Source organism: Salmo trutta, chromosome 1 (genome assembly GCF_901001165.1).
Source record: "Salmo trutta chromosome 1, fSalTru1.1, whole genome shotgun sequence".
In the NCBI taxonomy this organism is placed as follows: Eukaryota; Metazoa; Chordata; class Actinopteri; order Salmoniformes; family Salmonidae; genus Salmo; species Salmo trutta.
Window position 1 is genome coordinate 45,866,710 of NC_042957.1, and position 16,383 is coordinate 45,883,092.

Below are 16,383 nucleotides of genomic sequence, written 5' to 3' on the forward strand. Positions count from 1 at the left end.
ATGTGAAATGTCAGATAGTAGAGAATGATTTATTTCAGCTTTTATTTCTTTCATCACATTCTCAGTGGGTCAGAAGTTTATGTACGCTCAATTAGTATTTGGTAGCATTGCCTTTAAATTGTTTAACTTGGGTCAAACGTTTCGGGTAGCCTTCCACAACCTTCCCACAATAAGTTGGGTGAATTTTGGCCCATTCCTCCTGACAGAGCTGGTGTAACGGAGTCAGGTTTGTAGACCTCCTTGCTCGCACACGCTTTTTCAGTTCTGCACACAAATGTTCTACAGGATTGAGGTCAGGGCTTTGTGATGGCCACTCCAATACCTTAACTTTGATGTCCTTAAGCCATTTTGCCACAACTTTGGAAGTATGCTTGGGGTCATTGTCCATTTGGAAGACCCATTTGCGACCAAGCTTTAACTTCCTGACTGATGTCTTGAGATGTTGCTTCAATATATCCACATAATTTTCCTCCCTCATGATGCCATCTATTTTGTGAAGTGCACCAGTCCCTCCTGCAGTAAAGCACCCCCACAACATGATGCTGCCACCCCCGTGCTTCACGGTTGGGATGGTGTTCTTCAGCTTGCAAGCCTCCCCCTTTTTCCTCCAAACATAACGATGGTCATTATGGCCAAACAGTTATATTTTTGTTTCATCAGACCAGAGGACATTTCTCCAAAAAGTACGATCTTTGTCCCTATGTGCAGTTGCAAACCGTAGTCTGGCTTTTTTATGGCGGTTTTGGAGCAGTGGCTTCTTCCTTTCTGAGCGGCCTTTCAGGTTATGTCGATATAGGACTCGTTTTACTGTGGATATAGATGCTTTTGTACCTGTTTCCTCCAGCATCTTCACAAGGTCCTTTGCTGTTGTTTTGGGATTGATTTGCGCTTTTCGCACCAAAGTATGTTCATCTCTAGGAGACAGAACGCGTCTCCATCCTGAGTGGTATGATGGCTGCGTGGTCCCATGGTGTTTATACTTGCGTACTATTGTTTGTACAGATGAATGTGGTACCTTCAGGCATTTGGAAATTGCTGCCAAGCATGAACCAGACTTGTGGAGGTCTACAATTGTTTTTCTGAGGTCTTGGATGATTTCTTTAGATTTTCCATGATGTCAAGCAAAGAGGCACTGAGTTTGAAGGTAGGCCTTGAAATACATCCACAGGTACACCTCCAATTGACTCAAATGATGTCAATTAGCCTATCAGAAGCTTCTAAAGCCATAATATCATTTTCTGGAATTTTCCAAGCTGTTTAAAGGCACAGTCAACTTAGTGTATGTAAACTTTTGACCCACTGGAATTGTGATAAATAATCTGTCTGTCAACAATTGTTGGAAAAATTACTTGTGTCATGCACAAAGTAGATGTCCTAACTGACTTGCTAAAAAAAACTTTTTTTGTTAACAAGAAATTTGTGGAGTAGTTGAAAAACGAGTTTTAATGACTCCCACCTAAGTGTATGTAAACTTCCGACTTCAACTGTAGATACTCAACTGTACGGTAGATTCTCTAGATTGATGTTATGCAACGATAGGGAAACCATCATGGATAGATATTGTATGACCTCACAGATGCTGTGGGTAAATACGCTATAGATTCCCTGCATTATCCACATTACCACAGGTGCACTACCCAAGATACAAGACCGAAGATAGGTCAAGAATACATAACATAAAATCGATCATTTCAGAGACACAAACTAAAACAAATCATACTTATTATATGTAGTTGATATCAAAATACCTGAAGCACCACGAGGCAAACATCTCAAACATCTCAGTGTCCAACCCACTCGCTGCAGATAGACCACCACTAAGATACTATACAGGTCTGATTTTGGGGCGTGAATTCAAATACCAGTAGGAATGTTAGACTAATCTCCTTTGAAGTATAAGCTCCCTCTGAAGCCAGATAGGAAACCACTCACTCAATGTCGCTGAGTCGCATTCCTCTAGCTTCGTTCTTTATTATAGTCCAATAATCTAGAAAACTCCCACTCATCTGGTTGTTTCCTCTAAATTGCATCACAAAAGACTTTGATGCTGAGAGAGAGCTTCCTCTATCAAAGGTAATGAACAGTGATGGGACATTGGCGTCTGGGCACCATGCAGCAGCAACAAAGCATCCAATCAGCAATATGGAAATCTCCTTTGTTATTGATCTAAGGTGGGTTCAAAGTGGGCCTAGCTTATAGAGACACCAGCGGAGCACTGTGTCTTTGACCAGGGCGCACAGTAGTCATAAAGAAAAATTACAGGAAGAGTATGCGCCATATGGTAAGACAATTAATCTGGAATATTTATTTTTATTTTATTTATTTAACCTTTATTTAACTAGGCAAGTCAGTTAAGAACAAATTCTTATTTTACAATGACGGCCTACCCCGGCCAAACCCTCCCCTAACCCGAACGATGCTAGACCAATTGTGCACCGCCCTATGGGACTCCTGATCATGGCCAGTTATGATACAGCCCGGGATCGAATCAGGGTCTAGTGACGCCTCTAGCACTGAGATGCAGTGCCTTAAACCGCTGCGCCACTCGGGAGCCTAAAAGAGGTTAAGAGGTGGGAGATATTGTGAGAAGGGGTTGCGCAGTTACATTGACAATCTTATGAAGCTTAATGAAGCCCTTATAAAGCCTACGTAGATGATTCACAAATGCAAATGTTATACTATGGGTGACATAATAGGTCCTTACATTTGGTGCTTTCATTTGACATTCTTTTATTTCTCCATTTTCTCTTTATTGTTCTCTGAAATGCTCTTGGGGAAGGTCACAGAGAGAGAAAACCAATGTAAAACGATGAATAATCACATACAGTACACAATAGATTATATTGGGAATCACATTATCTCATAGTTGTGAGAAACCCAACATTTGTCCGTAAGTATGTATCAGGAATTACGTTATTTTTCCAAAAGCCTTTTAAGGACATTGCCTCTATTTAAAAGGGGCTTGGCAGAATACCCAAAATGTGTTGTTTTTGATCAATGTTTTATAGTTTTGGGAACATTGCATTTGTTCAAAAGGAGATGGTATGTCATAAGCTGACAATTTGACATCCCAAAATCCTGCTATTTCTCTGTTTTGTCGATCCAAATCAAATGCACCGAGGCATTTTACACCGTTACATCACATTTAGAACACAACTGGAAAATAATGTTTGGTTTGTGGTCAGCAATACACTATGGATTCATACTTAGGAAATCTTTTGATTTAAAGAGTGACTGCCCCTAAAAAGCAACTTCTCGTTTTGAAAATGGCCTACAGTGCCTTCAGAAAGTATTCACACCCCTTGAATTTTTCCACATTTTGTTGTGTTTACAGCCTGAATTTGAAATGGACTACATTCAGATTTTGTGTCACTGATCTACACACAATACCCAAAATGTCAAAGTGGAATGATGTTTTTAGAAATGTTTACAAATTAATAAAATTAAAAGCGCAAATGTCTTGAGTCAATAAGCATTCAAACCTTTTGTTATGGCAAGTCTAAGTAAGTTCAGGACAAAAAAATTTGCTTAACAAGTCACATAAAATCATTTTTAAAGGACTACCCCATCTCTGTACCCCACACATACAATTATTTGTAAGGGCCCTAAGTCGAGTAGTGAATTCCAAGCACAGATTCAACCACGAAGAGCAGGGAGGTTTTCCTATGGTTCGCAAAGAAGGGTACATATTGGTAGATGGGTAAAAAAAAAGCTGACATTTGAGCATGGTGCAGTTATACATTTTTACACTTTGGATGGTGTTTCAATATACCCACTCACTGCAAAGATAAAGGTACCCTTCCTAAATCAGTTGCCAGAGAGGGAGGAAACCGCTCACGGATTTCACCATGAAGCCAATGGTGATTTGAAAACAGTTACAGAGTTTAATTGCTGTGATAGGAGAACTGATGATGGATCAACGGCATTATAGTTACTCCACAATACTAACATAAATGACAGAGTGAAAAGAAGGAAGCCTGTACAGAACAAAAATATTCCAAAACATGCATCCTGTTTGCAATAAGGTACTAAAGTAATCCTGAAAAAAATGTGGCAAAGAAATGTACTTTTTGTCCTGAATACAAAGTATTATGTTTAGGGAAAATCTGAGTACAGTACCACTCTTCATATTTTCAAGAATGGTGGTGGCTGCATCACGTTATGGGTATGCTTGTCATCTGCAAGGACTAGGGATTTTTTTTAGGATAAAAAGAAACAGAATAGAGCTAAGCACATGCAAAATCATTGAGGAAACCAAGTTCAGTCTGCTTTCCAACACCACTGTGAGATAAATTAATAAGTAATCCTTCTAACCCCCCCCCCTTAAAAGATTTAGATGCACTATTGTAAAGTGGTTGTTCCACTGGATATCATAAGGTGAATGCACCTTATGATACAACCACTTTACAATAGTGCATCTAAGTGCGACTTATAATGCACCTTATAAGTCGCTCTGGATAAGAGCGTCTGCTAAATGACTTAAATGTAAATGTAAAAATGTAAATAAATTCACCTTTCAGCAGGATAATAACCTAAAACATAAGGCCAAATACATACTGGAGTTGCTTACCAAGAGGCCCTAACGGAAAAACCACATGCATTTCACGTGAACATAAGTGAAGTGCTACAAAAACACATTTTCATGTGATCATATGTGATCTTATGTGAAGTTAATGTGATAACGTGACAACATGTAAAGCAACCTGTGATAACATGAAACTACACGTGAAAATGTGATCACAGGTGAAGTGTTCCATGAACACAGGTTTTCACATGATTTCACATATGAAATTTCACGTGAACTCATGTGATTTTCCACATGTGAAATCATGTGGTTTTTTTTGTAAGGGCGACATTCAATGTTCCTCAGTTGCCTAGTTACAGTTTTGACTTAAATCGGCTTGAAAATCTATGGCAAGACGTAAAAATGGTTGTATAGCAATGATCAACAACCAATCTGACAGAGCTTGAAGAACTTTGAAAAGAATAATGTGCTAATATTGTACAATCCAGCTGTGGAAAGCTCTTAGAGACTTACCCAAAGGTGGTTCTACAAAGTATTGACTCAGCAGTGTGAATACTTATGTAAATGAGATTGGGAATTAAGAATGGGAATTAAGATGAGAATGGGAATTAAGTTCCATTTACGCGCATAACTCGGGTCTGAATTATCGGGTTTGGTACTGTATGATGACTCATTAAGTAAAATGCCTTTTTTACAAATCTGTTGTAAAATAGTAGAATTGTAGAATTGTATCATTAGGCCTGGGCCTATTTGTAATTGTAGCATTAGCACATTGCACATGACATACAGTACTCGTTGCTCCACCCAAGATGGCATAATGTTAGCATATTAGCATGCTAGCTATAGTAGTACCAGACTCTGATGGAGAGGTAACTGACTGAAGCTCAGTGGAAGATGGGGAATCTCCTTTCTGTTTGTTTGGTGGTTCCGTTGTTTATTTCTCACCATTTCTTGCCTCTTTCGCAGCAATCGAACAGAGCATTGAACAGGAGGAGGGGCTGAACAGATCATCTGCAGACCTGCGAATTCGTAAGACACAGGTGAGTCCTCTATCTTCTGCACATCCACTGAGGAGATGCCAAGTACCAAAAAGGTGTTGGATCAAACATAAAGCTGCTGGTGTATCATAAAGAAGGAGAATACATGGCTTCACCACTCACTTTAGCCTTCTGCCAACTACACTTTTGCAGACTTGGCTTTGAAAAAGAAACGAAAACAAATACTATTTGAATACAGATCTGGATTTAAAGCTATATTGTTATTGTACCATGTGGTCTGATGCCTACCCAGAATACCACCAATTAGGCCTAGAGTATAAATCTTCATATAGTAGGAGACTTAAGGGATTCCTAAGGCCTTCCTGACCATGGACCGTCATGCACCATTGAATGTAAAAGCTCATTGACGTCCATTTATCTTTTGACATGATAGAAAATGTGTTCAATTGATCATGTCATTTCAAGGAAGAAGTAAGTAATTATGTAGCACCTAAGAAGGGCCCTATGAAATATATATTCAAATGTACTTTTAAGATTAAACAACTTGGCATATATCAAGAGTTTTAGAAAAGCCATGTGAGAAATGTGTTTAAAAAATGAACGATTAAAGATTAGGATAAATGTTCCACTGGTTTGGGGTAGGTCCTCCCCCTTGGGTTGTAACCTGTTCTCAAATTAACCGGTGATGGTGAATGAAGCTTCATTCTCAAATAAAGATTCATTAGGTTATGACGTCTGTATGAGGACTAATTATCTTTCACATGGGACCACATTTAAAAGCCTTGGTTAACTTTAGAGTAACACAAAAACCAAAGGTATGTTCTTTGAATATGGAGTGAAATTATGACGGCACCACATTCTCTGAATGGAAATGTGAAAGATTGTCAATCTGCTCAATTGCAAACAGTTATCAATTGTGGCAGGAAGGAGAGTCCTTTTAACCTTTTACTGCAGTGGGCTGAATCAGGGTTACACAGAGTGTTTCTTGGTAGTTTAAACAAATCTACTTTGAAACCAAAGTATACACCTCACACACACATGGTTATGGGCTTTAAAAATGAAGACACCTGTACCATGTCAGATATAGAGTTGAAATTTTATTGCACCCCAATATTACACTTTATATACAGTTGAAGTCAGAAGTTTACATACACTTAGGTTGGAGTCATTAAAACTCGTTTTTCAACTACTCCACAAATTTCTTGTTAACAAACTATAGTTTTGGCAAGTCGGTTAGGACATCTACTTTGTGCATGACACAAGTACTTTTTCCAGGAATTGTTTGCAGACAGATTATTTGACTTATTATTCACTGTTCCAATGGGTCAGAAGTTTAATACACTAAGTTGACTGTGCCTTTAAACAGCTTGGAAAATTCCAGAAAATTATGTCATGGCTTTAGAAGCTTCTGATAGGCTAATTTACATAATTTGAGTCAATTGGTGTACCTGTGAATGTATTTCAAGGCCTACCTTCAAACTCAGTGCCTCTTTGCTTGACATCATGGAAAATCTAAAGAAATCAGCCAAGACCTCAGAAAACAAATTGTAGACCTCCACAAGTCTGGTTCATCCTTGGGAGCAATTTCCAAATACCATAAGGTACCACATTCATCTGTACAAACAATAGTACACAAGTTTATACACCATGGGACCGCTCCGGAAGGAAACACGTTCTGGTTCCTAGAGACGAACGTACTTTGGTGCGAAAAGTGCAAATCAATCTCAGAACAACAGCAAAGGACCTTGTGAAGAGGCTGGAGGAAACAGGTGCAAAAGCATCTATATCCACAGTAAAACGAGTCCTATATCAACATAACCTGAAAGGCCGCTCAGCAAGGAAGAAGCCACTGCTCCAAAACCGCCATAAAAAGCCAGTCTACGGTTTGCAACTGCACATGGGGACAAAGATCGTACTTTTTGGAGAAATGTCCTCTGGTCTGATGAAACAAAAATAGAACTGCTTGGCCATAATGACCATCATTATGTTTGGAGGAAAAGGGGGAGGCTTGCAAGCCAAAGAACACCATCCCAATCGTGAAGCACGGGGGTGGCAGCATCATGTTGTGGGGGTGCTTTGCTGCTGGAGGGACTGGTGCACTTCACAAAATAGATGGCGTCATGAGGAAGGAAAATTATGTGAATATATTGAAGCAACATCTCAAGACATCAGTCAGGAAGTTAAAGCTTGGTCGCAAATGGGTCTTCCAAATGGACAATGACCCCAAGCATACTTCCAAAGTTGTGGCAAAATGGCTTAAGGACAATAAAGTCAAGGTATTGGAGTGGCCATCACAAAGCCCTGACCTCAATCCTGTAGAAAATTTGTGGGCATAACTGAAAGTGTGTGCGAGCAAGGAGGCCTATAAACCTGACTCAGTTACAGCAGCTCTGTCAGGAGCAATGGGCCAAAATTCACCCAACTTATTGTGGGAAGCTTGTGGAAGGCTACCCGAAACGTTTGACCCAAGTTAAACAATTTAAAGGCAATGCTACCAAATACTAATTGAGTGATGTAAACTTCTGACCCACTGGGAATGTGAGGAAAGGAATAAAAGCTGAAATAAATAATTCTCTCTACTATTATTCTGACAATTCACATTCTTAAAATAAAGTGGGGATCCTAACTGTGGGGATCCTACATTTCTACGAGGATGAAATGTCAGGAATTGTGAAAAACTGAGTTTAAATATATTTGGCTAAGGTGTATGTAAACTTCCGACTTCAGCTGTGTATATACTAATCAAAAATATAAACACAACATGCAACCATTTCAATAAAGTTGCTGAGTTACAGTTCATATAAGGAAATCAGTCAATTGAAATAAATTAATTAGGCCCTAATCTATGAATGGTCAGCCAGGCCCAGCCAATCAGAATTATTTTTTTCCCACAAAAGGGATTTATCACAGACAAAAATACTCCTCAGCACCCATGCCCCTCCCCTCAGACGATCCCGCTTGTGAAGGACCCGAATGTGGAGATCCTGGGCTGGCGTGGTTACACGTGGTCTGCAGTTGAGGCCTGTTAGACATACTGCCAAATTCTCTAAAACGACGTGGTAGAGAAATGAACATTGAATTCTCTAGGAACAGCTCTGGTGGACATTCCTGCAGTGTATCATGACAATTGCATGCTCCCTCAAAACTTGAGATATCTGTGGCATTGTGTTGTGTGAATAAACTGCCCATTTTAGAGTGGCCTTTTATTGTCTTGTGTAATGTGCAATGATCATGCTGTTTAATCAGCTTCTTGATATGCCACACATGTCAGGTGGATGGATTATCTTGACAAATGCTATAATGCTTACTAACAGGGGTGTAAACAAATTTATGCATAACATTTGAGAAAAATACGTTTTTTGCGCATGTGGAACATTTCTGGGACGTTTTATTTCAGCTCATGAAACACGGGACCAACACTTTACATGTTGCGTTTATATTTTTGTTCAGTGTACATCACAGAAGACTGAAAAATAACAAAACCATTTGACGTAGAAACACCAGATTTTCAGCAGGTTTAAAAAAATATTTGTTTAGGAATTATGAATAAATGAAAAATATGAATAACATTTCACCCATGAGGCCACTAGTCATTTGACTGCAGGAAAGGGCTATGAGACCTTTAAATAAGCTGAGCCACTGCCCTGCAGTATGAAAAGGAGGTGGTATAAAAAGGAGTGACACAGCAACACTACCAACATTATTCACATACAGTGGGGTCCGAAATTATTGACACCCTTGATAAAGATGAGCAATAATGACTGTATAAAATGTAGAATTCAAACACTAAGCTATACTGTATGCTCAAAATTGGGAAAATATATTATTTTATACTAATACAATTGCTCTAAAAGGTAGGGATTAAAATGATTGACACCCCTAAAGATTCTTATAAATAAACTAGTCAAAAGTTTAGTATTTGGTCCAATATTCCTAGCACGTGTAATGAGTACGATGGGAGACAGAGAGCTGGTTTCAAGCGCAGGGTGCAGCAGGTGTTTATTGTAAAGGACCACAGGAGGAGGCAGGTAGCTGGGTCCAGGGGCAGGCAGAAGGTCATACACAGGGGGGTCCAACAAGGCAACAGTACAGGAAGGGAAACGGCTAATAACATCATCCGGGAGATCAGGCAATAGGTTGATAACAGGAAATCCGGTAGGCTAAAGTACAGGCAGGGAATAGGCAAGAGGCGTCGTTAGTGAGGCAGGCAAAAACAATCATACACTGGAGGATTCAATTATGGGAAAACCAGAGCTCTGAATAGAAGTGTGTCACAAAACAAACGATACCTCACAATGATCGGGTGCAAAGAACTGAACTAAATAGTGTGTGATCGTGACATACAGGTGATCAGAATTCAGGTGATCGTTGATCTGGAGAGTGAGCTGCGTTCAGGGGATCTACGTCTTTGGGAGTGTGAGTTGGAAGCAGACGTTACAGCACGTAATAACTACATCAAACTTGTGACTCTACAAACTTGTTGGATGCATTTGCAGTTCCTTTAGGTTGTGTTTCAGATCATTTTGTGCCCAATAGAAATGAATGGTAAATCATGTATCATGTCATTTTGGACTCACTTTTATTTTAAATGAGAATAGAGCATGTTTCTAAACACTTTTTCATTAATGTGGATTCTACCGTGATTATGGATAACCCTGAATGAATTGTGAATCATGATGAGTGAGAAAGTTACAGAGGGTCAAACGTCATACCCCCAAGACATACTATACTCCCCTGTTATTGGTAATGGTCTTGGGGGTATGAATGATTTTTGACCCTCTGTGACTTTCTCACTCATCATTATTCACGATTCATTCAGGATTATCCATAGTGTAGTCATTGCGTGCCAGGAATATGGGACCAAATACTACACTTTTGATTACTATATTTCTAAGAATCTTTAGGGGTGTCAATAATTTTGACCCTTACCTTTTTGAGAAAAATAATATTACTTGTTAAACAAAATCATCTCTTTCTCTGAGCAATTGTATTAGTATAAAATAATATAATTCCCCCTATTTTTGAGCATATAATATAGCTCAGTATTTGAATTATTATCAAGGGTGTCAATCATTTCAGAACCCACAGTATACCAATACAAGTACAATGGGAAAGGTGACATTTCCCATATCATATCACATGAACAACTCTAGATACTCACTATAGCCCACCTAAACATTCAATCAAGCTGTGCACTGAATTGTGCCTTTTTCAAAATGACACTGTTTTCTTTTAAACCACCCAAATGTTTATTCATTTGAAATTCAGATCATCTCACTGTGAACCAATGTTCTTCAGAGGTGGCCAGAAAGGACATCTGTCATTTTAGGCTCTTGACTCTCTCAACCACTTGATCCTCTGACTCACTGCCACTAACCCAGCCTTTCTTCCATCCTCACCGTAGCTACACTTAGAAAAAACGGGTTCCAAAAAGGATCTTCAGCTGTCCCCTTAAGATAACACTTTTTGGTTGAGGTAGAACCTTTTTTTTGTTCCAGGAAATTATAGTCACTGCTGATGCAGTGTGCAGTCTTCATTTGCACTGCAGATTAATTAACATATAAAAAATGTGTTGTACAAAAGTAATAACAAATAAATTCAAAAAAGTATAATTTTAAGACAGCGGTTCTTACTTTGGATCAAGTAGTTTAAAACCTCTGTATTGGTCCCCACCATGACCAGGTAATATGCAGTCATTGATAGCAAACATAACTATTTTGGGTTCCTTGTAGAACCATCTGTGTAAAGGGTTCTACATGGAACTTAAGTGTTCTACCTGGAACCAAAAAGGGCTCTTCAGAGGGTTCTCCTGTGGGGACTGCCAAAATAACCATTTTAAGTTCTAGATGGCACTTTTCTAAGAGTGTTCCTCTCCCTTATTCTCTGCCCTGCATCGTTAATGGGTTATTCAGGCAAGCCGAGCAGGAGACACAGCTGGGCTGAATATCAGGCCTTCCCTCCAGGACACAGAATTGAGCCATCCTTGCTTTGACCCCTGCCTGTATTATTTTCGGCAGTAATTCAATGCACAAGGCTCAGTGATACTCAATGATCCCCTCTGGTGGACGGAACGTTCAACTGCCACTGTCATTGACTTTGCAGCATCAGCAAAATCTCTAATGCAGCAGCCACTATTTGAATTCAGGTGCATGTGTGCATACGTATGAAGGCGTTTCTGCCATTTTCATCAAGGCTATGATTGATGTGCACTGCAAATGGCCAATTAGGCTTCATCACATTATCAGATGGTGTTGATCGACCTAATTTATGATTTTCTTTGTGCCAGTGGCCACTCCCTAACCCCCCATCTGATCTTCCTGTGTCTGTCCTTTTAGCACTCGACGCTGTCACGCAAGTTTGTAGAGGTGATGACCGAGTACAACACCACGCAGTCCAAATACAGGGACCGCTGCAAGGACCGTATCCAGAGACAGCTGGAGATCAGTGAGTATCTGTAGCCCACCACCATCATAGGGCACAGTTAATACACCACTGACATTCAATACTATACTCTATATCATGGATCATTGGGTGGCCAAATGAAAAATATTGGGGGGCCAAATGATTCCACCCGCGGGCCAAATTCGGTCCGTGGGCCACCAGTTGGGGAACCCTGCTCTATGTAGTATCTATGTATGGCGATACTTTACAAGTATAGTACAGTTCGTAGGGCTGTACACAGACATTGCAGTATATTGACATTATCAACCTAGATTCTCTCTTTTAGGGTGGGTTAGGCCCAGACTTTGTTTAGCGTTCTTTGTCAATTACTTTGTTAAAATGGCTGCACAAATACAATCCAACTGATTGATTGGTTGATTGATTTTGTGATTGGAAATAAATCAACAAGACTAATGCCATGCACACACATGTTGACAGCAGACAGGGTTACACCGACTGACAAGGAGGTACGTTAGTATCTTACACAAGAAATAGCCAGAGTTCTTACTAAATATACACTGATACCCAACAGCGCAGACACAAAAATGGGTTTTGCAGACGTAAGGATATTTTCAAGGCAGCCCCACTGACCTTCATATGAGACAGACTGTAATTCACAGACAGTGAGTATCCTTTTAATACTGAAGTATTAGATAATACCGAAGTACACAGACACAGACACTGGCAAGCGTTTCATACACAACTCACAGCCATAGTGACATCTGAGATCCAGACATCAACTAGTATTATGCACAGACACAGTATTTTTCAAAGACTGGGACAGACTAAGCAGAATAGATGCATTTTAAGTTTATTAAGACTATACTAAGTAGACAAGGGGGTTGAATGGCCACATATGACCACATATTAGCCAATGATAAGTTGTGTAGTCATGCAGTTGGCAAAAACAAAAGACTTTCGTTATAGTACAGTGGTAACTTCATTGTAATTCAGCTCATACATTTAATTTAAAAGCTGTATTTTCTTTCATTTTCTTTCATTTTGAATAATATTTTTAGGATACCTTCGAGCTTTAAATTGATCTAGATTATTCTAGACATCTGGTTAGAGATACATGCTCTTTTTTAATTACTGCCCAGAATCTGTGCTGTGCCTCAAATTGGCACTAAAACGGTGGAAATGTGTTGATTTAAATAACTAAACTTTAAGTGCATCAGGCAAAGCATTATGATCATTTGTTGGCAATATATTTAATTGCGTGTGTGTGTGTGTGTGTGTGTGTGTGTGTGTGTGTGTGTGTGCGTGTGCGTGTGCCTGTGTGTGCTCGGCAGCTGGGAGAACAACCACCAACGAGGAGCTGGAGGATATGCTGGAGAGTGGCAAGCTTGCCATTTTCACCGATGATGTGAGTACAACACCTGAGCCTGGCCATTCCCCATGGCAGACATATATCCACAGTGAAGGCATGGGGACCACAGATGCTAATAACCTGTGTGGCTAGTTATAGCTAACTCGCTACATCTGTCACGTTTGCTTTCAATAAACTACCGCTATGTCCTGATATGAATTTTAACAGAAGAAGAATGTTGATTATTACAGGGGGTAAAATAACACATCAAATCCTCTTCTATCCTCATCATCGGTCTCCTTCGCAACCCTCTGTTTTGGGTCCTTAGATCAAGATGGACTCTCAGATAGACAAGCAGGCCCTGAATGAGATTGAGACCCGACACACCGAGATCATCAAGCTGGAGAACAGCATCCGTGAGCTGCACGACATGTTTGTAGACATGGCCATGCTGGTTGAGAGCCAGGTAAACTTTTGTTTTTATTTTAAATGTTTTTAAAAGATGAATGAATTAATGAAAGCCCAGTTTTATGCCATTAGCCTTATGTTGAGCACAGAATAGATTACAATCGGGCCTACTCACGCCAATATCAAGGGTGTGGCTTAATTCTGCACCAATGGCATCAGAGTCATTTTGTGATGTTGAAATGAAAACATTGGAGCATTTATGTATCTTCGGACTGTGCCTTACATCTTCCATAATGAAATCTGTCCAACTGTGATTTCGTTTTTGACACAGTTGACTGAGAACAGGGCAGATATTTGGAGCTGAACGTATGAATGTATGACATTTAGCCTCGGGCGTGTGGGTTCACAGGCATATATGCGTAATTGTGCTTTGACACTAGAGAAATGTTGCATGCGGTATCCTGTTATCATTCTATGTTTAGATTGAGACTGTGAGTAAACACACTGTTGCCTAAACTAGTTCCACACCAATGAGCAATGCTGTGTAGCCATTCAGAAAAGCTCAGGCTACAACTGTAGCCTTTTTACATCCTGGTTTCATCCGTGTAGCCGGCTCTCTGTTGCTAGGGTTCAGTTATCTTAATTAACGAAGGGTTCTTACAGTATGTTCAGGGTTAAAAGCACTTAAATTGAAATGGTATAGCAAATACTTGCACCTTATAAATGCATGACAAAACACCTCACTTAAATACTGTATGATATTCTAGAATTTTTGTCTTAAATGTGTTGGTAACATACTACAGTTTATTCCCAAAACTTAACTTAATTAAGTTACATGATCAAATATTTTCATATTTACAGAACATTTATTAATATTACATAGCATCTCTATACATTATGTGAGATACAATATGAGAATACTATGTTGCCAATTTCGATTCTCACTGTTGACATCCATTAAGAGCCTATGAATCTCATCAGGATGACCTAAATTAGGAAATTGCTTCTGGGTAAAAGGGAAATATGGTTTCTAAGTTTAGCTCATGCACTATAAACCGTTTGTGAGTGGGGGCTTTGGATTATTTCATCCAAAGTACAATAGGGGGGGGAAAATGCTTTTGAGTGACAATTCTTCTCTTTCTCTGAGGGCTTTTCCTCATGGACAATATGCAATTGTGTGTGATGAATAAACATAGGTACTTAGCTAAGCTCATCTCATTTATGTATCCATACTGTTGTTAATATAAAAAATCCATCCTTTAGATGGAAGACAACATTTAGATGCTAAGTGGCGTCATCAATATCACTTACAGTACTTTATAACTGGAATAAAAATGAATAGAAACAGCTTATATTTGTGCTAGAAGCTTTGTTTGGATTCGAAAGACCAGAAATACAATACCACACATGAGCCTTAAAAAATATGGGGCGGAAACATATGCATACAATGTGGTTGAGGCTGACTTTAAGTGATAATAGACAAGGTATTCTCCTCAGTCCGCTTGCATTTTGATGACGGTGCTTTTTGCTGTTTACAGGGAGAGATGATTGACAGAATTGAGTACAACGTGGAGCACTCCGTGGACTTTGTGGAGCGGGCGGTGTCTGACACCAAGAAGGCTGTCAAATACCAGAGCCAGGCTCGCAAGGTAAGTCACAGGCTCTCCGTAGAGCAGGGCCAACGCATATATTGTGCATACACATGTTTTATCACTGTTACTTTGCTGTAATCCACATCCCCCACCTACATGAGGATGTATACATACTGTACATTCTAATATACATACTATACGTATGACATCATATAAACAAACACAGGCACACATACTAAAATAGGCACGGCATCCTCCTACAGTCAATCACACCACAAAAGGTTAATGCCCACCACCCCCTCATACTATATTATTAAAGAGTACACACACACACACACACTCACGCACACACTCTAATAATAATAATATCAACCACCTCTTCATGTACAGTGCATTTCCTCTTGGGCATTCCACCCTCATTCACACAGTACCTTAGTGATTACCAAGCGACCAACATCCACAGGCGTGATAGCTTTGGACATAATGTACACACTAATGTGTATAGATAAATGATATTGTCCCTTACCGTAAAACTGTCCCGTAGCATGTATGCAATCACATTCCTGTGTCTTGCTAACACCATCACCGCCTTGTCCCCCCCCCCCCCTTGCAGAAGAAGCTCATGATCATCGTCTGCTGTACTATTCTGGGAGTTGTCTTGGCGTCCACTATCGGCGGATACCTGGGCTTTTAATGACGACGACGACAATGACGAAGGACGGCCACAAGAGAAAAAAAACACACAGAGAGAAAAATATCATATACAATATCAGATAAGGAAAACGTTCTAAAAGGGGTTGGGTGGGGTTGAAAAAACAAAGACCAAAAAAATACGACAATATAACTGACTAAATACATAACATACAAAAAAGAGGGTACAAATAAACATAATATTTGCAATGTACATGTAAATGTATTGAACATAAGAAACAGCACATGGGTTAGCTACCTGGAAAGAAATATGACGTAAAAAATATTTTTTGGAACGTTTCATTCTTTTTTGGGGGATCTCCAGGACAGTGCCAATGACTGCTAAATTGTGTGTCGTTCCAGCAAAGGTAGTTTACTTGGAATGCGATTTTAGAACATAATGCACAAAACTGTAGAAGG

The 16,383-nt window shown here is 39.6% G+C and overlaps 1 protein-coding gene across 1 annotated transcript in view; it reads left to right on the plus strand.

Annotated features, from left to right (window-relative positions):
* Positions 1 to 16,028, plus strand: part of LOC115197156 (syntaxin-1B) — a 57,715-nt gene extending 41,687 nt beyond the window's left edge. Inside the window, exons 5-10 of the mRNA XM_029758430.1 lie at positions 5,492 to 5,565; positions 11,859 to 11,967; positions 13,257 to 13,330; positions 13,602 to 13,739; positions 15,220 to 15,330; positions 15,887 to 16,028. Of these exons, the coding sequence (XP_029614290.1) occupies positions 5,492 to 5,565; positions 11,859 to 11,967; positions 13,257 to 13,330; positions 13,602 to 13,739; positions 15,220 to 15,330; positions 15,887 to 15,967 (587 nt within the window). The 3' untranslated portion in view covers positions 15,968 to 16,028. The remainder of the gene's footprint in view (positions 1 to 5,491; positions 5,566 to 11,858; positions 11,968 to 13,256; positions 13,331 to 13,601; positions 13,740 to 15,219; positions 15,331 to 15,886) is intronic.
* The last annotated feature ends 355 nt before the right edge of the window (positions 16,029 to 16,383 follow it).